This window comes from Brachycentrus maculatus, unplaced genomic scaffold (assembly GCF_059751285.1).
Source record: "Brachycentrus maculatus isolate JH-2025_06_01 unplaced genomic scaffold, ASM5975128v1 h1tg000135l, whole genome shotgun sequence".
NCBI classification, from domain to species: domain Eukaryota; kingdom Metazoa; phylum Arthropoda; class Insecta; order Trichoptera; family Brachycentridae; genus Brachycentrus; species Brachycentrus maculatus.
Window position 1 is genome coordinate 220,706 of NW_028280888.1, and position 26,764 is coordinate 247,469.

At 32.5% G+C, this 26,764-nt stretch overlaps 1 protein-coding gene across 1 annotated transcript in view; it reads left to right on the forward strand.

The window, feature by feature from the left end:
- The window catches only part of LOC148309250 (RING-box protein 2-like), an 80,143-nt gene extending 54,947 nt beyond the window's left edge, over positions 1-25,196 (forward strand). The window contains exon 2 of the mRNA XM_088260433.1: positions 23,970-25,196. Coding sequence (XP_088116559.1) covers positions 23,970-24,151 — 182 coding nt within the window. The 3' untranslated portion in view covers positions 24,152-25,196. The remainder of the gene's footprint in view (positions 1-23,969) is intronic.
- The last annotated feature ends 1,568 nt before the right edge of the window (positions 25,197-26,764 follow it).

Genomic DNA, 26,764 nt, shown 5'->3' on the forward strand with positions numbered 1-26,764 from the left:
TGACCCCCCCTGGGAATCGAACCCGGGACCTCCAGAACGGTAGCCGAGCGTGCTGACCATTACACTACGGAGGTGGACAATTTAAAGGCGGATAAATTAAGCATTATTTTAAAATAACCAATTTTTTGGACCATAAAATAAAAAAAATTTAAAAAAATGTTCACAAGAAACAAGCGCATTCCTTTTGTGAATATGTACTAAGTATGCTTTAAAAAAAATGATTGAATTCTTGTGATATACTCAAAAAAATTATTAAATTATATTTTCTTGGCTTGTGCTTGAAAATTGGGATCAAGTTGTTGCAGAGTGGGGGTCGAGCCTAGAGCCTCGGACTCAAAGTCCGCGACACTAACCACGGAACCACAACCCGACCGTACGGGTAATGTTACAGTACTGAAGGTTTCGCGTATAAGGATCCAAGCAAAAGATATTGTCGTTATGTAAATGTATTATAAAATTATATACTTATAAGTAAATATATCCTTTTTGATATTTTGGGTAAATTTTACTTTTATTTAAAGGACTCGTACAAATCAGCAATGTCTTTAACCTACACATACTAGTACGAGTACAGATATGAAACCTCGAGTGCCGTAGCCATTGCTGCTGTTCTCCATTTCCCACCTTCTATTCCTACATGTCCTTTTACCTTCTTACTGAGCACCCTGCACTCACGTCATTTGTATCCCTTAAAATATATTCCAATGAATCAGGAGAACATTACTTGACTTTACGTAACTTGCGATCAAGTTAACACCGCATCGATCCAATGCGGTTTCCTGTGCTCCATCTGCGTATGGACGGGGAATATGCAAAGAAAGAAAAATTACTTTTATTTGTACTTTTCTCCTCTTAAGAGATTTTTCTGCACTGTACAATGTATGGAAGTCGATTTTTATTTATTGCTTAGCATCTATATATAGCCCAACGCGAAACCGAGCGTGTATATAAATACGTATAGTATGAATGTGTGCATAATACCGTCGCTGGAAAACGAAAAGGGCGTAAGAACACTTAATATAAATTATTAAAAATGATTTTTTTCCAATTTTTTACACAGATCTTTTTGTTAATATGACTTGTGACATAGATTTTTTTTCTTTCACGTATGTCATGATTTCGTACGATTTCAACGACATGAAAAGTCACAACAATATGTATTTTTTTTTCAATTTTATTTTGGTGAAAACTGAGGTTAAACAATGCAATATTCATCCCCAATAAAATTCACTTTTGAGTAGATAAAATTATGTGTTTGAAAATCCAAGAAGTTTAAAAAATATATAAATATTGTACCAAACATTAAGTTTTCTTAATCCAATCATAGATGGCTGTTGTGAATTCAATCATGTAACGTCATGAGATTTATCATATATGTATGACTTCATATATGTATGTGGTTGTCAATCATGGATAGAATGGCGAATGTTTACACGTGGGTAAGGTGATCACTTAACCAGATTATGACAAGTCCTAAGCTCTCCATCTCTCAAGATCTACACCCAAAGTTTTAGGGATCCACCTTGTAGGGAGGGTCCTGTCTTGACACATATCCCGCCCATTGCCACTTGAGTTTTGCTATGCGATCCATGATATCCGCTATCATGGTCCTTTTTCTAATTCCTTCATTACTTATTTTACATCTCAGGCTTAAACCAAACATGGATCTTTCCATGGATGGCTGTGTGCGTTTGAGCTTCTCTGCATTTATTTTTATCAGAGCCATGGTCTCTAGTGCATATGGTATGTATTCACTGGCAATATGCAGGATTCATACGTTTTTCTTTTTAGACAAGTCGGAATCTCTTCACTTTTTCGAATTTGTTTGAGTTTTCATTATCATCATCATCCTTTAATTACTTACTTAAGTTTTTATAAGCGTCCTTGAGCTAGTATTTTACGAAAATGAAGCTATATAAATAATCATTATCATAGAATATACGAGATTGGACGGGGATCAGGACCGTCGGGGCACTGTTTAGAGCTGCCCAAGACAAAACAATTACTCTCAAGTGATAGTCGACGTCCGGGGGACCTGACATGACACGAATAGAAGAAGAAGATAGATTAGTTTTTTTTTGCAAAAAAAAATGTCTCAATTTGAAATGGCGCTGCGACCTTTTCACTTTCTACCGTCGGCCGATACATCACCCATACTTGCCACGTTATATCGTTATTGGTAGGCCCGCTTCTGGCTGCTGCTGGTCGGGCCAGGGGCACGGGGAGGGCGGGGTGTCCAGACTTGCCGGGAGAGGGGGGGCGGGTGGTAGGGGCGGGGGCGGGGGGTTTGGAAGCGCGGAGGTGGGGTGCATTCCGCGGGCCAGTGGAAAAGTACTGGCTTGTAGTCCGCGGCGTTAGCAGGTGGAATGAATCGAGGGCCGGGGTCCGTTGATAATTATTTCGTTTTACTACCATCACGCCGTTTCTCCGCAGGGGTAGGCAGAGAGGATGGAACGCCACACTCTTCTGTCCTCATATACACACCTCTTCCATACAACTAGTCATACATGCCCTCCGAATACGCAGACTTTTGACACCAACAGATTTTACGTTCTGATTGATCTGATCGTGCCAAGTCTTTTTCGGCTATTCTGTTCCTCGTTCTGTTCTACCGCTTACATTCGCCACGTGTATTTTCTTAGTCATTCTCTCGTTATCCATTCGCTACACGTGTCCATACCACCTTAAAGCACTCTTCTCAATATTTTTGTTTATCCCTAGTTCAGCCTTACAGTCCTTACATTACATTGTTTCGTTTTTATTCGTGAAATCGACGATTTTCGCTATGCCATTATTTTATTGTCCAGATTTCAACAATAGTCGCTAATCGACCAACCTTTATATACCTAATAATTCTTATTTTGGTATTTGGTATTTCCGTGTACGTTTTAAGGCCCTTTTCACGTCCAAAAGAGCAATCGCTTACCCCCAGTTTCTTAAATTTTACAGTCATGACATCCGTCATTCTACTCATCGTGTCCCTTCGACCTTTCGATGGATCATGGTTTGTACCAAGCAATACTTTGGACTTTCACATTATTTGTCCAACGTATAACGTTGTCTCCTTTTAGCGGATGTCGTGAGTTCATGACCTTTGCGAAACCGTTTCCTTATAATATCAACTTATTTTTCATAACATATGCTGGATGTTCACAACATTTTGGGTTTTTCCACACTACTCAATTTTTTGTAACTCATGTAATTCAAGCGTCGATCCATGTGTGAATTCGCGGCAGTATCTATGGCTGATTGGAGTAAGCTTTTTATTTAACAGAGACTCTATTATTTAAGATAAAGGAGATTGAATGCTGGGAACAGAGTGAATAGTGCACTGAAATCAGTTATGGCAAATAAAAACCTTTCCCCGAAAGCTAGCTATACTGGCAGTGCGCAATGGAGTCCTGGTTCTAACCCTTATGTTTGGAAGTGAAGCATGGAGTTGGCAAAATAAGGATGAAAGGAGACTGAATGGAGTCGAAATGCCATCTCTCAGAAGAATGTGCGGCAAAACGTTGTATGATAGATGTTAGAAATAAGCATTATCTGTAAAATAAAGAAAGGTGTGTTGAGATGGTTTGGACATGTGGAACGAATGAGTGCTGTTTTCAGGCGTCTCAAAATATGCAAGAGAATTCGGGAAAGATTTCACATATCTTGCATACATTAAAAATAATAGGGTCTAAACTAACTAACTATCTAACCATCACGCCGCTTCCTCGCAGGCGTAGGCAGAGAGAATAGAACGCCACACCGTTCTGTCTTTGCAAACAATCTTCGCCTCTTCCACGTTCATGCATATCCCCATACATATATGTGCATACCTGCCGATTATTCCGACTGCTGACCTGACCACTTTCAAGTATTTGAAATACTCGATCATGCTATGTTTTCCTCGGTCTTCTTCGCTTCTATTACCAACCACGTTCGCCTCATAAATTTGTTTTACTATTCTTTCTTAACTCATTAGGTTCACTTGTCCAAACCATCTCAAAGACACCTTTCTTTATTTTATCGATAATGCTTATCTGCATTCATTCCTTATTTCACCTTCGTATATTGTTCTTCCGCCTTTTTGTCCGCCTCCGTAGTGTAATGGTCAGCACGCTCGGCTACCGTTCTGGAGGTCCCGGGTTCGATTCCCAAGGGGGGTAAAATAAATATAAGTGATTTTTTCACCGTAATATTTATTCAATATTACCATGGACTGGTACCTGAAGCGGAGGGCTGATCACCTTTCCTTCATGTGTAAACGATCAAGATAACACTGCGTTTATATGACACAGTGCCCTATGCACCATTGGGGTGCGGATAAGGGTTTTATTTTATTGTTCTTCACCCATGTTACTACGTCAAGATAATCAACTCGTCGAAATAAGTAATTTAGAAACCTCTTATAACGAGCACCTCTCATAATCCTCAATCTCCAACAGGTTATTGCTCGTCATAATTCGTGTTATAACGTACATATGATTATTGTTTTTTACCTTCTTTATTACTCTTTTTAATGTGTACTATATCTTATATCTGTTTATTACATGCGTTGCACTATTTTACCTTTTTCGCTTTATTTTGCTTACATATCGCTCACTCCTTTCAAGAACTTCATAAATCAAAAATCGTCAATTTTCAGTTGTGCATGTTTTCGTAATGCCCAGAAAATTTACTATATCCCAGCAAAAGAGGCATATTTTTAACTTAATATTTACCCGCTACATGGTAAAAAGTGTTGTTTTTGCATTTTGAAGAAAAGGTATGGTTTAATTATTTTTTTGAATATAATAAATATTTTTCAAATGGAGAAAAAACCGTCAGGTTTTACCTAAAAAGATCTGTTGCACAGTAAAAAGTTCAATAAGTGGCTTGATATTTATTTTTAATGCATTGTATTATATTTTTAAACTTTAAAAACGCCCTCCTGAAAAATCAAGTTTTTTTATTTATGACGTTCTTGAAAGGAGTAAGCTATATGTCTACTGGTTTTTTCTATTTCATTACTCTTTTTAACTTGTACTACATCTCATATCTGTTTGTTGCGTATGTTTTCTGTTTTATATGTGTTTATTGATTTTTTTGCTGCTGTCTTATTGCACTTATTTTTACTTTATTGCTCTTCTCAACTTGTACATCTTATAACTGTTTGTGTTATTTTTTTTACTTTAGCTCTAAATTAAGTCTTCTTATTGCTCTTCTTAACTTTTACTATATTTTATTCTTACTTTTGACTTTTAACGCTTTTAACATTTCGCTCACTCCTTTCAACAACGTCTAAAATAAAAAAAACTTGATTTATCAGGAGATCGTTTTTAAAGTTTAAAAATGTAATGAAATGTATAAATATCAAGCCACTTATTAAACTTTTTACTGTGCAACAGATCTTTTTAGGTAAAACCTGAATGTTTTTTCTCCATTTGAAAAATATCAAGTATATTTAAAAAAATTATTAAACAATACCTTTTCTTCAAAATGCTAAAACAAACCTTTCTGCCCTGTAGCGGGTACATATTAAGTTAAAAATATGCAGCTTTTGCTGAGATATATAATAGTACATTTTCTGGGCATGCCGAGAGCATGCACAACTGAAAATTGACGTTGTTGAAAGGAGTGAGCGTTTTGTGATATTTTGTGAAATTTTGTAATAGGAATGTTACAATTACCTGTTTTTAAGTTACTCATAATTGTAAATTTATATATGAAAATGTTCTGTTCAATTTACAAATAAATAAAATAAAATAAAAATTCAATAATGAGTAATTCGCATAACATTTTTTAAAGGTGTTTTCTTAACGAGCGACATTTCCCATAACGAGTTACAGAGAAAGGGCAAGTCCCCTTTTCACATGACATTCACTTGTGAGCCGGGACTTCCGCACCGGTCGAAACAAAAAATGTTTCGCTTAACGAGTGTTTCGCTTAGCCCGTATGAATCTGGAACGAATTATGCTCGTTATGAGAGGATCTACTGTATTTAACGTTTGTTTATTCGCTTTCTTGTTAATCCTTAAATTGTTGGTTTTAACATAATGCATAGAATTAACATGAAATAACTCAAGTATTTTTATATATAAGTATATAATAATAAATAAAACATTTGGTTTTTAACGTATGATGTAACCATCGTTGATATGTCCAGCGCTTTGCCTGCTGAGGGATATTAACATATTATTTATGTCTCGGGGTATTTTTCCACTCCTGGAAATCATTGTAAACATTTAATCCTTTATCGTCTGCATATGCATATGTTTATATTTTGTCTGATTGTGAATACGACGCGACCGTCCCATATTGCCGAAAAATATTGCATGTATATTATTTCAGTACACTAACACGACTCGTCTAATCTCACTTCCGATAAGTTACTGATAAAATCACCTATCTACATTTTTTTATTTGGTACCGGCGCGTAACGACAATCTAAAATTAGATACATACACCATCAGCGTATATAATTATCCCTTTGTGCAATTTTTATTTAAATAATCATTACATAATACTTAACCGTGACGCCATATTAGTTTATTAAGGAATTATCTCTAATTTAAGTTTTACTTCGTAAATACCACTATTTCTAAACTCAAAATCTATTGTGACACGTGTTTCGATGCATTGCGTATCATTTTCAGTACGGTTAAAAATGAAAATGAAAATGATGCGGAATGCATCGAAACACAATAGATTTTAAGAAATAGTGGTATTTATTTAGTAAAACCACAAAGTGACTGCCGAATCAATTAATGAAATTATCTTTAATTTTGAGTTTAAACTCTGTAATGCTATTTTATATATATATATATATATATATATATATATATATATATATATATATATATATATATATATATATATATATATATATATATATATATATATATATATATATATATATATATATATATATATATATATATATATATATATATATATATATATATATATATATATATATATATATATATATATATATATATATATATATATATATATATATATATATATATATATATATATATATATATATATATATATATATATATATATATATATATATATAATTTATCAGAATTATTATTATTAATTAATACAATAGAAAAGTCTGAGTAGTGCATTTTAAAGTTATAATTAAAAATATAAATATGATATCGTAATTTTATTGAGGATAGTCATATTGTATTATTTTACTAGGTAATACAGTTTTTTGCTATACGGGTGGTGACATATTAAAGGTTTTAAATTTTTACCGCAGTTAAATGTAATATATAACTAAGAGAGTCGTTCATATGTTTTAGCATTGTACAATTCCCTATTAACTTTGATTTTTGTTAAGCTGAAATATTTTTTAACTATCAATATCAATAACTTGAGATTATATTAATAAACATTTTTTATTATTTTATTTATAACCCTTATCCGCACCTGATGGTGCATAGGGCACTGCATCAAATTGACGCAGTGTTATCTTGATCATTACTTACATGAAGGCAAGGTGATCACTCTTGCGCTTCAGGAACAAGTCCAGGGTAATTATTAAATAAATAAATAATATTAAATAAATATTACAGTGTTAAATCTCTAATATTTATTTTCACCTCCCCCCCTGGGAATCGAACCCGGGCCTCCAGAACGGTAGCTTAACACGCTGACCATTACACCACGGAGGCGGACAAAAAAAACATTTTAATAAAGTATTACCTCAAGGGACTCGTACACATTCCCAGGGTCTCCACTTGCACGAGCTAGTATAAGTACGGGCATGCAACCTCTAGTGCCCTAGCCATTGCAGGTATTTTTCTTTCCTTTTTTTTTTCCCCCATTTCATTGCCCAATATAGCAGTCATGTCCTTCATTTTGATCTTCACGTGCTTCATCTGGATCCTTGCAAATATATTCCACTCCTATATTCATGAACCAGGAGCGCATTACTGACTACCAAGTCTTTACGTAATCGCGATTACAATACATGAATATTGCGGTTACTTATCTAAGACACAAAAAATGGAAGAATCTAGAAAAAAAACATGTATTATAAATCATGCATATTTTTATATAATAATATTTAATAATATATCAGGAATTTTTTGTATATACATGGTGCATTTCAACAATTATTTCATGTAAAATTACGTTTATTTAGATTTGAATGTATTTTTTTTTGTTGGTTAAAAAAATCATTTATTTACCCGCCCGTTTTACGACCTGTTCTTATTTAAAATGAGTTTTTTGTTTATTTTTTTTTAAGTGTTAATAATACTAGTATACAACCACTCACCGAGATGTCTACCGGTTTCGAGACGTAACCGTCTCTTCGTCAGGACAATCACTACCATAGCATGTAAACAATACTACCCTTCACTATCATAGCATTATTTACACACTTAAAACTACACAATTTTTTTATTGTTTTATCAAATTACTTTCGTTATGATTTACATAAATCACAGTCTCAACTGAGGAAAATCAATGAATTATAATTCCAACTTCTCATCTACCCTACCTATTGAAAATGAAGCAAGATAATCGTTGTTGACATTTAATAATATAATGTAATCAATATTTTAATATTTATCTTAGTACCATATTACGGTTTATTGACTTACGTTTTTTAATGCTATTATACATTTGTTAGAGTATTATAATACTATTATATTATTGGGTTGATGCAAAAGTTTTAACCGTTTTTTACGTATATATTTTTTAATTTTTTTTTTATGTGTATTATTTATTTAATAAATTATATAATTTCCATCAGTTCTTATAACCTTCTCCCATCTTTCTATCAACTTATTAATACCACTAGTAAAAAATTCCTTGGATTTTGATGCGAAAAATGAAGTAAGGGATGTTTTTACCTGCTCTATTGTATAATTTTTTTTGCAGTGATCGGAATAAATGAAAATCAGAAAGAGCAAGATCTGGAGAATACGGTGGATGCTTGATAACATCCCAATTTAACTCATTTAGCTTGTGTTGGGTCATCATAGCCTATGATATTTTGTTACTGTGAAGGATATTTATTTCTGGATTTATCAGAAACTATCAGGACCCAATAACTTTGAATTAACTGAAAATTGAATTTTTCTCTTTTAAATTTTGAAAAATATGAAATCTTCAAAAAAATTCCATTATGATTTCCTTTTTATACAATTGTTTGCAATGCAACTGAGTTATCGGGACGTCGGTGTCTATAACAATGACATGTCCTGACTATAATAAAAACCGTTTACCAGCCTGAAAAAAATGCATCTTCATAACAGGCGTTTGTTGTGACTATTTTTTTAGTGATAACTATTATTTTAAATTTTACAAAAATACATGTTTTCAAATTATCCCTTTAAATCTAGAATAAATATTTGAAAGCGATAACATCATACTTTTATAATTAGACGCTAGACTTTACATAGCTAAAGTAGAGACATTTGATGTTGAATTTATCATTTCAACAGTTTATTTTCAAAAGTGTCTCAGCTTCATATGAAACTTGTATACGGAAGTCTGAGCATCCCAGGGCTTACGACCTGGCATTTGGCTGGCTTAAGCGACCAATTTATGCACTTGTGTAACGTACGTTATTCTGCCCATTATTGAACATCCATGTCGCACTAATTCTTAAATTTGTATTTTTGCAACGACCTTAAATTCTCCGATCTAAATGAGATCAATGATCTCATCCGTAGGGTGAATAACCCATTGTCCGATATAATAAATAATGTTAATATATCTCCTTATCATTTATCGTTCACTTTGTGTAATACCACTTCAAAAAACACTACTTCGTTACTACCGGTTTCGGAATAATCATTCCATCATCAAAACAAAGTTGAAAATGCTTTAAATATACTAAAAATATTAAAATTGTTAAGTTTATTTTTAACCTTCTTTTTAGAGAAACTTTGTCAATTTACAATCAATTTCAGGCATAGAATAAAATAACAACTATGTGTTTTTTCCACATGAATTTTATTTGACCAGCAACCGGGTTTCGTCATAATCGAGCAGTCTGATGATGTCGGTTACGACAAAACCCGGTTGCTGGTCAAATAAAATTAATGTGGGAAGAACCACATAGTTGTCATTTTATTCTATAAAATGCAGTTCCACCAATAAATGTCAGTACAAAACTGAAATCAATTTCTGTCAGTTTTAATTTTTTTGTATTCGCTTAACCCTTAATAACTAAACATTCGTCCGGTGGACTACGCAATTAAAAACGTGAAATCAAAAGTATTTATTAAAAATAGGAACCGGTTACATGGCACTTGAGTTTGGTTTATTAGGAATGAGTTTAGAGACATTTAACAATAAATCACTATTCCGCACAGCTACTACATATTCGCTCACTCCTTTCAAGAACGTCATAAATCAAAAAAACTGATTTTTCAGGAGAACGTTTTTAAAGTTTGAAAATATAATACAATGTATTGAAAATAAATATCAAGCCACTTGTTGAACTTTTTACTGTGAAACAGATCTTTTAGGTAAAACCTGAAGATTTTTCTCCATTTGAAAAATATTTTGTAAATTTAAAAAAATTACTAAACATACCTTTTCTTCAAAATGCAAAAACAATACTTTCTGCCCTGTAGCTGGTAAATATTAAGTTAAAAATATGCCTTTTTTGCTGGGATGTAGTACATTTTCTGGGCATTCCGAAAACATGCATAACTGAAAATTGACGATTTTTGATTTATGACGTTCTTGAAAGGAGTGAGCGATATGTCAATATTGTGCGATCCACAAATGGCATTGTGTCTTCAAATATAGTTTAGTTATCTAGAGTTTAACTAATTTTGGGCTAAAATAATATTTATACATTTACAACATTTTGAGCGTCCAAATACTTATTAAATAGTATTTGGACACACTCAATATGTAGTAAATAAATTATCTGGTCAAATTATAAGCCTAAATAATAAAAATGAAAATGATATTTTCTGGCGTTTCTCGTGTGTGTGATTATAATCCAGGATTCGGACCTCACATACTAATAAAAGAGTTTCTGCTTAATATAAAGCTTATTTTCATCTCACCAATAGATGTCTCTCGTGAAGTTCTAGTGATTGAAGAATAATGTTTCAAAATTGGATCATATATATTGAACTTTCAAGAATGTGAGTAGTATGGTTGTCAATAATGGGTAGAATTGGTGAATGTTACACGTGTGTAAAGTGATCACTTAAACCAGCATATGACGGTCGTCAGACCCGTAAATGCCCAGCCTTCCATATTCAGGCCATGCATAAAGAGCCGTAATACATATAGTAAATGTATATATGAAATAAATATGTATCTATGAATGTATCTATGTATTTATGAAATAAATAAAAATTAACAAAATCAATAAAAAATCTTCTTCATCTTTGATGAGATGTCAAAAAATCATTCATGCATTTCACCACATTGTAACATTGTTAAAGCGATGATTGAGTTTTTTTCTAGTATGAAAAATTCTCCTTTTATAAAGGAACGATGCCTTCTACAAATTGAGAACCCCTGACAATATCACATAATATCGCCACAGAGACCCGAGATTGCGGTCTCCTTTGCTTGCGTCTACCCGGTATAGCACGGGTTCACATAGCTTCTCAGTTTACCTTATTCATCAATCTGCTTTGCCTTACGCATAGTCGCTCACCAATTGAGTCCGGATCACTTAACCCTTTCCGGTCCATAAAAAAAATTAATTAAAAATTCCACCATGAAAAGTCCACAATAGATTTACAGCATTACAGGGTTAAACAATACATCCAAGTTTTTTTTTTATATAAAACTACACTTGTGTTAAAAAAATATTTTTATTTTGAATGTATACAATCTTGTCTCTTATTATTACATTTTACACTAAATACGGGTGAGAAAAAATATGTTTGCTTGTATTTTAACACTAAACTGATGAAGAAAAAAATGTCGAATGACATTCGACATAGGACTCACCGGAATAAAGTCGATGTCGAATGACATTCGACATAGGACCGGAAAGGGTTAAAGTCGCATTCGCGTCACAACTTTGTCACGAGTATAATGTATACCTTAATATTTTTGCAGCAGAAGGTTGCATGGGGTTCATTATTCACTTATTCTATTCACACGCCCAAATTATCTCAACACACTCTAATGCTTATTTCCAGGGCTGTGGAGTCGGTAGAAAAAAATGCGACTCCGACTCCGACTCCGATTCCTATATTTGCCAACAACACGACTCCGACTCAAAAAATTCAACTCGACTCAATTTTAACATTTTGTTTCCTACCTTTGCATGAAGCCATTTTTTTTTTGTTATTACATTTTCGTACACTTTATGCATTAAATGGGTCTCGGTAATTCACCATATCGGCGCGACTTGCGCCTGCAAGTTTAATATTCGTGCACAAAACACATTCATTATAATAATTTAAAAAAATATATTTTATATTTGAACGAAAAAGTAGTCGGAGTCGCTCATTTTTTACGACTGCTACTCCGACTCCTCCGGCTTAAACACCGAGACTCCGACTCCATAGCTCTACTTATTTTATCATTGCTTTCTTTCCTTATATCACCATTCAAACATCTAAGGAACACCACCATGAAGAGAACATTTTTTATCTCCTTGCTGTAAATACAAATTCAATACACTGTTTAAAAAACAAAGCATGATGTTTTGTAGAGTACTCATTCCTTTTATAATTCCTAATTACACCATATCATATCCGATCCCAAAGCGGAGCATATGGACTCCTCAAACTGTCTTTTCTGTCTGGTGCCAGCTCTTTGGCATTCTCCCTGGTCAGATCCGCGTCCCGAAGTTCTGACGAGAACTGCCGACGAATTGTCAGCAGTGTTCGTCCTGGGTGGCGCGAATCTGATGCCTCGTAAAAGAGGCGAGCTTGAATAAGGCTCTCGGGAGGCATGCGGAGTACATGGCCAAGCCAACTGAATCGCCTTTTCTTGACGTCAGTTGTGACCAAGATTTTAATTCCTAAAGTGAATCAATAATGGCCAGAATGGTGAACATTACACAAGTGTTTATAAAGTGATCGTTTAAGCCAGCCAAATGCCAATTCGTAAGCCCTGGGATGCTCAGACCTCCATCTTCTTTTATAAAAAAAGGAAGAACGAATGTTACATGTTTACGCTTTTTAATGACCTTAGGTTAATTGACGGTATTTTTTTAATAATTCACTTTTTTATGAATATTACAGGTCGTAAGTCCAATGCTTCCATATTCTTCATCATCTATGTTGAGAAGTCAATTAAAATATTGTTATCGTTATGGAATAGTACTTACTGTTGACCACAGAGAATTAATTAGGGTAGGCAGTAGGGGTGGATAATAAGGTAAGCTGGTAGTACTTAGTAAGGTAGGGTAGGTACTGGTTGCATTTTGATATTATATGTCACGCGGGTAAGTTAGGATAGGCACTGCTTTTCTGCCTATATGGAAGGCACACCGCTGCTGTTGACAGTTAGTTTTATACAGGGTTGTTTTTTTGTAAGCATAGTAAGGTGTTTGGTGTACCTAGAACTTTGATTTAGAACACCGTTTATATACGAACTCAGCTGTTAGATGAAAATACCGCAAATTTCACTGATCAGGTGATCAGATTTATTCGAAATTGCGTTGTTTTCATCAAATCAATTGCAAAAAGTCAGCAATCCCACGATGGCCGCTGACTCATAAGCAAAATATTTCATAAGTAATTAAATTCGTATCCAATTAACTGTTTTGTATAATGTTGTATAAATAAAGGCTTTAGTGTTACTGCCTTAAAACGAGTTATACTAATTAGACGGTCAAACTGCAAGAAACATACTTATTCTCAATTCTTGTATCCACCAGGGTCGGTCCATGTAATTTATTAGCCTTGCCTCAGTTCAAAAGAAAATCCTTTAAAATATCAAGTTTGTCGGTAGAATGCTTTTTTTTAGTTTCTTGAATATTTTTCGCAGATACTTTGTGGCTTTATAAACTTTATAAAATAAAACAACTTTGTTTTGTGTTGTCATCCGGAGTTGACGTAATCGCTGCGCAATGCTCAATAAAAGTAACATTTAGGAGTTTTTTTCCCGTTTTTTAAATCATATTTTCATATGGTGTACGGCGTACGTGGAAGTTTTTGGTATCCTAAGGGAAGGGTCAACTATAACCTAACTTTGAGTATTTCAATATTTTAGAATTCAGTACATAAACCCTGATGATGACAAGGTTCTTGTCAAAACCGGTTGGATAAAGTGTACCAATAAAAAGTGGTTAAAACAAAGTTCTTTTATTTTATAAAACTTTTTTTTAGCATAATTTTTGTGACTGAGTGACCTAATAATCATTGTTGATATTCTCCTTTTTCTACCTACCTTTCTTCCTTCATATATTACTAATATTAGCCTTTTCCGTGAGCTTCTTCACGTACGTCATCTCTTCAAATGTATTTTACTACCATATCCAATAATCTGAAGTGCGAAATATATAATTTATTTTAAGCTGTCTCAACTTGATATGAAATATGTATCGTTCTTCTTTTTTATGAAAGAAGTTAGAAGTCTGAGCATCCCAGGCCTTACGACCTGGCATTTGGCTGGTTTAAGCGATCACTTTATACACTTGTGTAACGTTCCTCATTCTGCCCATTATTGAACATCCATATTGCACTAATTCTTGAAACCTGTATAAACTCGTATATGCAATGGTCGCTTGCCAAAGCTAACTAAAATAAATTCTACAGATTAAAGAGTTTCCGACCTGTCTAAAAAGAAAAACGTACTAACCCTGGATACTGCCAGTGAACCTACATGTACTATAGACTATGACTAACAAAAAAAGCAGAGAATCTAAAATGGAAAGATTCATGGAAAGATCCATGCTTGGTATGCCTGAGAGATAAAGTAAGAAATAGAGAAATCAGGAACAGAACCAAAATATAGGATATCATGGATCGCGTGGCAAGACCCAAGTAGTAATGGGCGGGACATGAAGCAAGACAGGATCCTGCAAGATGAGCCCAAAAAATGTTGAGATGGAGACCTTGGGAGAATAAAAGAGTTGGAAGATCCAAAAAATATGGTCCGACTACATAGCCGCTGTGGGGGGAGGGGGGTAGAAACTGGCTACAAACAGCGACTGACCGAAGGAAATGGAAGTATACGGAAGAGGCCTATATCCAGCAGTAGAGAAGAAGAAGAAGATGAAGCTAATACGTAGTTAACGTGTTATCTTTTCACTATCCAGCCTTGAATACAGCTGGGGTGCTAAATTTTCACCTGAGGCAAATAAATACCTTACGCCTGCTCTGGTACACATACATATTTATTATCCTGTTGCTAAGTCAATAAGATTTGATTGCTTAGTGCAAATTTCTATGTATTTCTTGACGCAAATCAATATGTATAAATATATATATTTTTAAATAGGTTTCACAACATTCTTATCCGCTGATTAACTAACATGAATTAAGCATATGTGAAGGTAATTTATTTTACAAATTCGACTCTTTGTTTTCACTTTTGAATACTTTTATAGATATTTCAACAGACATTAGTGCAAACCTGCTTGTAGCTTATTTATTATGTATATTACATATCGCTCACTCCTTTCAAGAACGTCATAAATCAAAAATCGTCAAATTTCAGTTGTGCATGTTTTCGGAATGCCCAGAAAATGTACTATATCCCAGCAAAAGAGGCATATTTTTTACTTAATATTTACCCGCTACAGGGCAGAAAGTGTTGTTTTTGCATTTTAAAGAATATGTATTGTTTTATTATTTTTTTAAATAAAGTAAATATTTTTCAAATGGAGAAAAAACCTTCAGGTTTTACCTAAAAAGATATGTTGCCAGTAATGAGTTCAATAAGTGGCTTGATATTTATTTTTAATCGATTGTATTACATTTTAAACTTTAAAAACGATCTCCTGAAAAATCAAGTTTTTTGATTTATGACGTTGTTGAAAGGAGTGAGCGATATTATATTCTTTAACGTTATGTGTGAAGGAAAAATTCACTTAAAGATTATCACGTATTCGTGTTATACAATATCATCCTTTCTCGAAGTTGGATTCGCATTTAACAGAAAAAGTCTTTAAAATCTTCTAACGCGTACAGAATCTACTAATATCTCCGGAAAAATAAGTCCTTGTCCCGTGAATAAATTAATAACAGTTACGCGAATTATTCAAACGTAAACAAATATGTAAACTCGTTTTATGTACAGTTTATTAATCCAATTTTTTAATAATTCAAGTCCAAAAACATGTATTCAAGTGCATCGACCTTTTCCCTGCAATATATAAACTCCGGTTGAGTTTTACATATAATACCGACCCTTTTTCGGCACACATCGTAAATACAAGTTAGGTGAACATCGTTTTTTTGCTCAATCTTCATTAAAACAAGCATGATCTGTAAAAAAACATCATCATAGATTCGTCAGTCTAGATCGTGCGTTAATTGATATCTGGCAGATTTACTGTGACAATATGATCTTTACCTAACTTGCGTTTGTCGGAAAAGAGTCGATATAATATATGTACATGAATACATGAAAACTTTTTTCAGACCTTATAAATTGCGAATTGTGCCATAAAAACTCAAAAGAGAGACTTTATGAATTTCTCATTCGCGCATATGGAATGCATATAAGTTCTAATCGATACTTCCTTTTATACTTTTTTGAGCCGAGATTACAATTTGCAAGGCTAGGAAAGTAGAATTTCTAATTTTGTTAGTACGTTTAAACCAAGCGAATTTCTAATTTCAGTATTTCTTAAAATGTATTGTGACACGTGTTTCGGTGCATTCCGCATCATTTTTAAACACCGTATGATATGGGATGTATCGAAACACGTGTCACTATAGCTTTATAAAAATAGTTGTATTCACCAAGTAAAACTTACAACATTTTAAGTGTGTCCAAATACTTGTTCACAAATCTTCACTATCTCCAATTATAGGAGTTATTTTTCACATTATAACATAGATAAGGAAGAATATGGAAGTCTGGGCATTTCCCCGTAAATCCCCAGACTTCCATATTCTACTTCATCTATGTTGAGATGTCAAAAAATAATAAGTAAAACTTAAATTTTAAATGGACATATATTACCATAAAGTGACGAATCGAAGCAAATTTTATTTATTCGCTTTTCAGAGTTTTTTTAATCATTATTAATTTTTTAACATTATTATACACGCTACAAAATTAATTTGGTTTTGTTTTCTTTCATCTTAATGAAATATATCCGATTTTCAACAAAGCTGCATCAAAGTTGAAACACTGCATTGTATACTTTTTGTATATAATGCAATGTTTCATTGCCGTCAAAACACAAATCTTCATTTCCTCCTTATTTTATGTTTACATATTTACACTGGCTGGTAAATTGTACACTTGTGTGATATACTTGTGCATATTGACTGTGTGACGCGTTGATTACTTTGAGTTTAACACGAGTTATGATACCTGAAACGTCACGCTTGCGCATGAATAATTGTTGACTCACCTGTACAAATAAGCAAGAGATTGATTCTCAAATTTTACCTCATAATTTGCTCTTCAGTAGTCGTCCTTCGATATTCGTTGGGTTTCGTTATTAGGACAGGTCTCATATGCCAAAACCGCTAATATCGAGACTACTCTCAGCCAATGTGTTTTTGTATACAACATTTTGAGTGCGTTCACAAATCTGGATTGTCTCCAATTGTAGGAGTTATTTTTCATATTTTTTTTCAAATCTCATCAAAGATGAAGAAGAATATAGAAGCCTGGCCATTTATGGGACTGACGACCGTCATAGGCTGGTTTAAAGAATCACTTTACACTCTGTAACATTCACCAATCCTACCCATTACTTCTTCTAATGATTCTTAAGGCAAAGTCTTCTTGTCAGGTGCTGTCATTTAGTATTTTCAATGTTTTTAATTGCATTGTTCTTTTATAGATTTTTAATATTTTCAGACAGTATTGTAAAAACATTAAAATTCAAAATACCATTGTTGACAAATTACTTTTATTTTTTCTGAATAATTTTATTGTCATATTATTTTTTGTCATTAAATAATACTGAAATATTATATTGTAGTCCGCGAATATTTACAATTGTTAATAATATATTAGAGAATACTGGGTTACTAACGAATCTTAAAAAAATGAATCTCTAGTATTCGACCCATAAATATTATACTTTAGGTTCAACGTAAAATATCTGCGATACCCATTACGATTTCAATCGCGTCTTTCAGCCGTTCCCCATTAATTTTGTTTTCAAAACCTGTTGATCGTTATTAACTTAAATAATGATAATAACAAAAATCGGGATGGAAGGCTTACCAAAACTTTGCAGGTTTAAAGGCATGGAAGGGAGAAGCATTGTAAGAGGTATTATAAATAAATAAATTAAAATATGAGGAACTGTTTGCTCGTCGAAATCAAGGGCGAGACCTTTTTAATACTTACGACATTCTCGCACGTCTGTTATTTCTTCTGGTTTGGTACTCAGTATGAATAATATCATAGTTAAAATATTAAACAGCTTGGAAAATAGGTAAACAAATACTACAAGCAAATATCTACTTATTTTATAGAAATAGGACTCGATAACGAATCGGTAAATATAATTGTTGTCATTGCAATTTATGTATGATACTTATGATCTTTTTAATACGTTATTGTTTTTATTAAATTGCACGTATTGCAATATGTGGACCCGTGTAAAGGCACGTACATATAGAACAAGGTCTTTCCAATCCTGTGGAGGCTCGATTTATTTATGTACTGAAACTATTTTGAATAAACCATAATATCCCCCATATCCTTATAATTGAACCAAATCAAACCATGCTATATTTTAGAAACGGTATTTACCAATATTTATTCAACAACATGAATAATTATCATAATAAAATATTGTATATAAATTATGCACAGCGAAAAGTGTATAGAAAATCTTTTTTGGCAGTAATATTATTTTTTTTTTTTAATAAATAGTAATACAGTTTATCTTGGCATATATCCTGGATTCCTTTTCTGTCTGGCAACATAAAAATAAATTTTCTATGTACTCGTATATTATTTATTATTTGCTTAATTATGCTTATTTGAATTAAAAAATAAAACCTTCTGAAAATTCGAGCTGGTATTTTTTTAAAACTTTATACTTGCGAATTTTATAAGAAACAGCTTAGCCACTTTTTTTTTATAATAAGGCATTCCACCCATATGGAGAGTGATCTTAGCCACTTAAACGTTAAATTAAAAAAATAAAGACTAAGTTTTTTAGAGCCAGATTGACTAAAAATAAAGTTTATACTCGTATTAGTTTGATCTGTAATGTTTAGGGCCGTTGTGTAGTATTTTTACTTATTCTTGGTATTTTTTTGCTACTTTGCTCATTTTAAATATTTTCTATGAAAGCCTCTATTGTAAAGGCTTATATGTGGGTAGGATAGAAGGATAAGGGCGGTAGATGAAAAAAAAAATAACATCACAAATATTCGAAAATAAATATTTATTCGATTCGTTTTGTAATTAGCGGGAATTGAACCTGTGACACCAGTTTCGCAGTCGAACGTCAGGTAGCCTCCTCATGGCGTTTTAAGTGACAATTATGACGTCTTGTGTTTACTGCAGTAATCCTATGTACAATTTTGGGGTCCTTACTTTAAACTCATTACCTTGCTATTTCCGTCGAATGAAACGCAAAATCTTCATTATAGTTCGTTATTATTTCGGAGACATTATTGTCTTCGTCACGAATAAAAATCAGCAGAGAGAGAGGGAAAGAGAGCTCAATCAACAAGGAAATGTATCTGAAAACAAATAATTTATGTGTATGTACTCGTATATCAACTCTATTGCACGTTTTGCAAAATGCATTTTGACCTTCAAATGTGGATTCAATAAATCGTTATTTTTTATGCTTCACAGCTATCTGATAATCAATAACCGTAACTGAACTATTAAGTTATTTTCTTTTCTTTATAATAGTGTCCCACGACTTTAACGTAATATTTTTTTAATTATTTGCTCGCACGACAATACGTGCTTTATGAACTACGTAGTTTAAGTACTAATGATTGATTTTATTAAGGAATCATATCAATAATATGTATTGAGAAGTGGGCTGATCCCAAACGCCATCTATGAAAATATGTCGGTAAATTTATATTATTTTTTGACATCTCATCAAAGATGAAGAAGAATATGGAAGTCTGGGCATTTACGGGGCTTACGACCGTCATAGGCTGGTTTAAGTGATCACTTTACACACGTGTAACATTCACCAATTCTACCCATTAAATGCCCAGACTTCCATATTCTTCTTCATCTTTGATGAGATGTCAAAAAATAATATGAAAATAACTCCTGTAATTGGAGATAATCCAGATTTTGTGAACAAGTATTTGGACACACTCAAAATGTTGTAAACATTTTAATCGTGTCTTATCACAACACACTCAAAATGTTGTCGGTAAATTTAGATAAATACGAACTAATTGTGGCTGTGGTCTGTTCGGATTTGGAAAAGTTCGGATAAACCGAGAAATTTCTGATTGTGTGTTTTTCCTCTGTATTTTTTCTTGTTCGTTAAGCGTTAAATCAGCGTGTCGGGTTGTGGTCCCGTGGTCAGAGTTTCTCGGTCCGAACCCACTCTACCGCAATTTGATACCTATTTCAAATAATGAGCCGCTTAGGCTCACAGAAATAGTATGAAATATTTATGTAAATAATAAAATAAAATAAAACACAAATATTTCTCTTTTCTTCACAAAAAAAATTGCTTGAAGAACCATATGACATTGCTTCTTTTAAGGAATACTATATGTACATTATTTGCAACTTTTTACATTTCAGTCTAATATTACAGTACTTAAGTAGAAATACAGGCACAGTACCAAATACTTTCTTAAACATTTCAATATTTTTTAAACAAAATTAGGTTATATATAATAATTTTATTCAATAATAAATATGTTCTTTTGTGTGCGTGTTTTTAAAATATTTTCCTACATAAATGTTTTTCTTCAATATGTTGTTCGTATTTCTGGGGTTCCACTATATTCCAAAAAAAATCATATTTATAACATTTTAACAATATGAAGCGACGACCGTTGCCAAGATAAATAAAAAACACGAAAAAATGAAATTTATCTGTTCTTTATGTATCTACCATAGATAGATATAGCATTCAGGATCTACCCACGCAAAATGATAAGATTTTACGTAATGCATTATAAAATTTTACACACTTTAGTTAACTGGAATGCAGTTTCTTCAGCAAACCAAGTAATTTTATGATTTTATTATTATTAATAATAATGCTGACTGCAGATGCAGTTATACGATACGAGACGGTGCCGAGGGCACGTACATATGTCTAAACTAAACGTTATCAAAGTTATCAAACTTTTTACGATATTTCATTAAATTCATTTCCAATGAAAAATTAATTGAATTATTATTTTATAAATCTACGTAACTGATGTCTTACGTTCTGTTCCTCGTAATCTCAAAAGCACTTCCCAGATAAGTCACTTGCTTATTAAATTTCATAGAATAAATATTAATAATCAATTGTTTATCCTAATAGTGCGATTGTCCATTATTATACAATTTTTCCATCATCCTCAACTGAACGAATCATCCTCAGCCAAAATTCCGAATTAAAATCAAAATTACAACTAACGTACGCAAGGAATCCAACAACAGTGCATATGCGAGTAAACATTTTTCAAAACAGAATGCAATACGAATGTTCAATAATGGGCAGAATACTGAACGTTACACAAGTGTTCATTAGCTAGCCAAATAGCTAGCTTCGATACCCAGGGGGGGTTAAAAAAAATATAAGTAATTTTTTCACTTTTATATTTACTCAATATTACCCTGAACTGGTGCCTGAAGCGGAGGGCTGATAACCTTTTGTTAATGTGTTAATGATAAAGATAACACTGCGTTTATATGATGCAGTGCCCTATGTACCATTGGGGTGTGGATAAGGGTTTGAAGAAGAATATGTATGTGTGTGTGTATTAATTGTCGTTGTTTTAAATGTATGCTCCAATATTTAACTTGTTATTTTTCCATTCACTGTGAATTATGTAATTTTTTCTAGTGTCAACGAATCTCATTGAACGTGTTCAATATATTTTAATTTAGTGGTGAATTGAAAATTGTTTTGAGCGTACGCGATATATTAAATTGGCTGGACGTTTGCGTGCGTGAATATATGATATATTATAGATATATTGACACCAAGTGGATAGTATATCGAAAACGTAGACATAATATCTATTCGTTTAATCGATACTGGCGTTGAAGTTCTGTTTAAATTGAAGCACGAATAAAAACAAATCTCTTTTACGATTCAATCAAGAAAAAGAGAACATATCGCTTACTCCTTTCAAGAACGTCATAAATCAAAAAACTTGATTTTTCAGGACAGCGTTTTTAAAGTTTAAAAATATAATACAATGCAATAAAAATATTTATCAAGACATTTATTAAACTTTTTACTGTGCAACAGATTTTTTTAGGTAAAACCTGACGGTTTTTTCTCCGTTTGAAAAATATTTATTTTATTCAAAAAAATAATTAAACCATACCTTTTCTTCAAAATGCAAAAACAACACCTTTTGCCATGTAGCGGGTAAATATTAAGTAAAAAATATGCCTCTTTTGCTGGGATATAGTAAATTTTCTGGGCATTACGAAAACATGCACAACTGAAAATTGACGATTTTTGATTTATGACGTTCTTGAAAGGAGTGAGCGATATGTATATGTATCTTACCTTTACAGGTTGTCGATTTGAATATTTTATATTTCTGGAGACCATTAAAAATAAACTCAAACATAATGAAATAAACAAAAATAATAATTGGGAACCCACTTAATTTGTTTTTTGGCGTTTAATTTTTAGATCTCTATTTTCATTTATACATTACATGTTAAAATCAATCACTGATTTATTGAGTCTTTTATTGTTAAAACCCCATTAAAATAAAATTTATTGACAATTGTTTCACCTGGTTATGGCATTTTCAAACTAAAGACATTAGTTTGAAAATGCCGTAACAAAGCGAAATAATTGTCACAAATTTTATTTTTGTATTTTTAATAATAAAATACAATCATGTAGACTCTCAAAATCAGCGTTTGATTTTAACATTCAATATATAAACTTATTTTATTTATTGAATTGGCACATATTTTTCGTGCGATTGCATCATTCTTAATTATTTATAAAGGAAAGTCAAAACACGATTTATAATTGTTTTAAGTATAATATTTCATATTTTTGGCAGGTGTTTTGCCTTAAAAACAGCTAAATTCAATTCAAAGCTAAATCTCGTTTTTATTTATATAGATAACAATAGATTGAGTGCGCTTTTTTTAATTTATAAGGAACTGTTTTTCCTTAACAGGCAAAAATACAGACTGTATGAGAACATCTGTAGTTCTCGAATGTAGTCATGTTTACATTAATAAACTCTTATTTATACAGTATTTTAATTTTTATATTGAAAGCATCACGTTATTCCACAAAGTTAATGCCAAATCAATAAACAATATATCTATTTTTCCATTATTTATTTGAACATATCACATACGTTTGCGACTTCTGTTCAACTGCTTAGTAACTCGACATTTGTTAAAATATTTTGTTGATGTCTTCATGTGTTTTTATTCGTGTCCTCATGTCAAGTCTGGGACAACTTGTATGGAGATAGCCAACCATGCTTGTGTATTTAAATACTGTTTATCTATCTCATTAGGTGTTTACGTCATTCTTATAAAAACTGCCAAAAAGGTTATGGATGGCTAATTTCAAATGTGTATATTAATTTTTTGAGACGTAAACATTAGCGGACCACTTAAGTCAACTGTTTGAATAAGAAGTTTTCTCGTATCGAATATCAATTTGAGTAAAAATGTAGTTATACTAAAGGTCAAGTTATCGTTTGGGAATCTAAAAATATTGACATGTTTTTTTTTTCTTGTTTCAGATGCTTGTCTTCGTTGCCAAGCGGAGAGCAAGAAGGACTCTTACGGTAAACAGGACTGTGTGGTCGTCTGGGGTGAATGCAACCACAGCTTCCATTACTGCTGCATGTCCTTGTGGGTGAAGCAGAATAATAGGTGTCCTCTCTGTCAGCAAGAGTGGTCTATTCAGAGGATGGGCAAGTAGGAAATGAGGACGAAGGAGTGTCAAGGAAGAAAAAATTCGGACTTATTAAGAAACTTGGTGCGATGGTTCCAACCTCTTAATTTTTGGTCTAAACCAGTGTTTCCTAACCTTATTTGTACCATGCCCCACTTTAACGATTCAAAAATTTCCACGCTCCTCTATGAATTTTTTATTTGCCAACAATTTTTTATTTAACGAATTCTGAAAAACGTGAATTATTTCCATTTAAAAAATGCGCAATATATACCACAATATTTAATTTTCGTAAATAAATAATTTGCATGTTATGTTATATTACAACTTCAAAGAAAATTAGTGTGATCCTTGGGCTTGGCTTGGAAAAAAAATGAGAATAATCTTCTGAATACTGACGAACATTTCTCATACTATTACTTTTCATTTTTGCATGGGAAATATAATTAAAATAAGTTTTTAACAAACGAACAAGTCAATCACACACATTCGAAGTACCCGAGTATAATCTCAATATTTTTACGTTGGACTCGTATTTCCATCTATCACTAACAATAATATCGTAGTCGTACAGGAGAAAGTGACCAACTAACAAAACGTAAAATGTTCAAGAGGGCCATTTAAGTCACTTTTGCTTGGCAAGAAAATAATCATCAATGCAGTTAGTGATTTTCAAAAGTCAATATATTATACTTCCAAGTTTAAAATCCTTTGGTATTTTTTTTCAGGGCAATATTAAGCTAGTTAGATAGCAAACAGTCAATGATCACGTTTTTTGTAAAAAAAATGTCACTTTCTCCTGTATGACTACGATATACCTACTCCAAAAGTCGGAGTTGCAATTTTTTTTCGAAAATACGTTCGTTGACATCAATGTAATAAATATTAACGATTTTCGCATTGCCTCCCAAGATTTTCAAATTACATTGGGAAACACTGGTGTAAACATTAAATGCTTCAGCTTCATACTGAAGCGAAATGGATTTGTTTTATTTAATTTAAGGTGATGATATATTTGAATCTGCTGTTTTATTTTTTACTTATGCATTAATAAAGACATTCTAAAAAAAAACTTTTTTTAATATTTCTTTTACAAATATTGATTTGGCATAGATGTGAGAATAACATGATTTAATAATTGCGCATTTTTCACATGTCTTGCTAATAAATTGTATAAGTATTTTGAACACATATGTACATTCAAGATATCAACATTAATTTAAACACGATTTCTTTTTAAAGAAAACTCTTTGCTAATACCATTAGCCTATTACGTGATTTTAATTTTGTCACCAGCACCAGTGTCATAGGAACAGGTATAAGAATGACAAATGTGAGAAAAATTTAAAATTAATTTAAACACCCTCGCAAAATTAGAAATTACGAAAATAGATTTATTGGCTGTAAACCAAGAACAAATATAATTCTTCTCGACTCACTTCTACTAGTTTTACGTCACAAATATTCTGGAAAAATCCTAACTAAGCACAATTTACCATCGTATCTCATTAATTATTCACAGCGCCCAGTTACTACTGCAATTTTTTATAACATCACACGGACCATGTTATGCAGAAACCATCTAATCCACAAATTGCCAAGCTGAGATGATTGCATTTTAATGTTTTCAGAACCTAAAAAAATATAACATCGCTATGATAAATGGTAGAAGTAAGGTTTGTTTTATTATTACGAGTACCATCAAGAACCATTGTTCACTGTGTCATATTCAAGATCTTGATTATTTTGTTTATAAGGTACAGTTTGCTATTTCATTGGTTTCAGCAAAATATTAAAAGCGGAGCTGTTGAGGTATAATCTTTTTTATTTTTATATTATTTGTATACATTTATTTAAATCACAATTTTTACAAATGTAGAAATTTTTTTTCAGAGACCCACCAAGCCACCTTGTGTGTCTTGCCGGTGGAGTTCTTTTTTGTACATTTTTGTGTTAGATGGTAGAAGTAAGGTTTGTTTTGTTATTACGAGTACCATCAAGAAGCATTGTTCACTGTGTCATATTCAAGTTGTATATTCATGTTGATTATTTTGTTTATGAGGTACATTTCGTTATTTCATTGGTTAGATGGTTACAGCAAAATTAATAAAATGATAGAACGAATACATCACACCTCCAACCATCTTTCTTGGATTGTTTCATCGAAATTGTTTTTTTACTTCTTGTAGTTCTAAGTCAAACCACACTGATTTTTTCTGCAATAAATAACGCATGTAAATAATTTTAACTGAGAGTTCTCAACCAACATGGATGTTTTTTAACTTTTTTTCATGGATGTATTGGTTGTGGGTTAGAAAAAAGCTCTCCAATAAATATTGTGTTGATCTTCTGAAAATAAAAAAACTTACCATTGATGAAGTGAATGGATGAACTGTACGCTTCCATTGTGTAACGGTTAGCATTTTTAGCTACTGTTGGGTTCCCGGGTTCGATTCCCAGAGGAGGGTGAAAATAAATATTAATAAATTTACACTCCAATATTTATTTAATATTACACTAATGGTCCCTGAAGCGCAGGAGCAATCACCTTGCCTTCAGGCAAGTAACGATCAAGATAACACTGCGTCAATACGATCCAGTGCCCTACGCACCATTGGGTGTGGATGAGGGTTAGAAGAA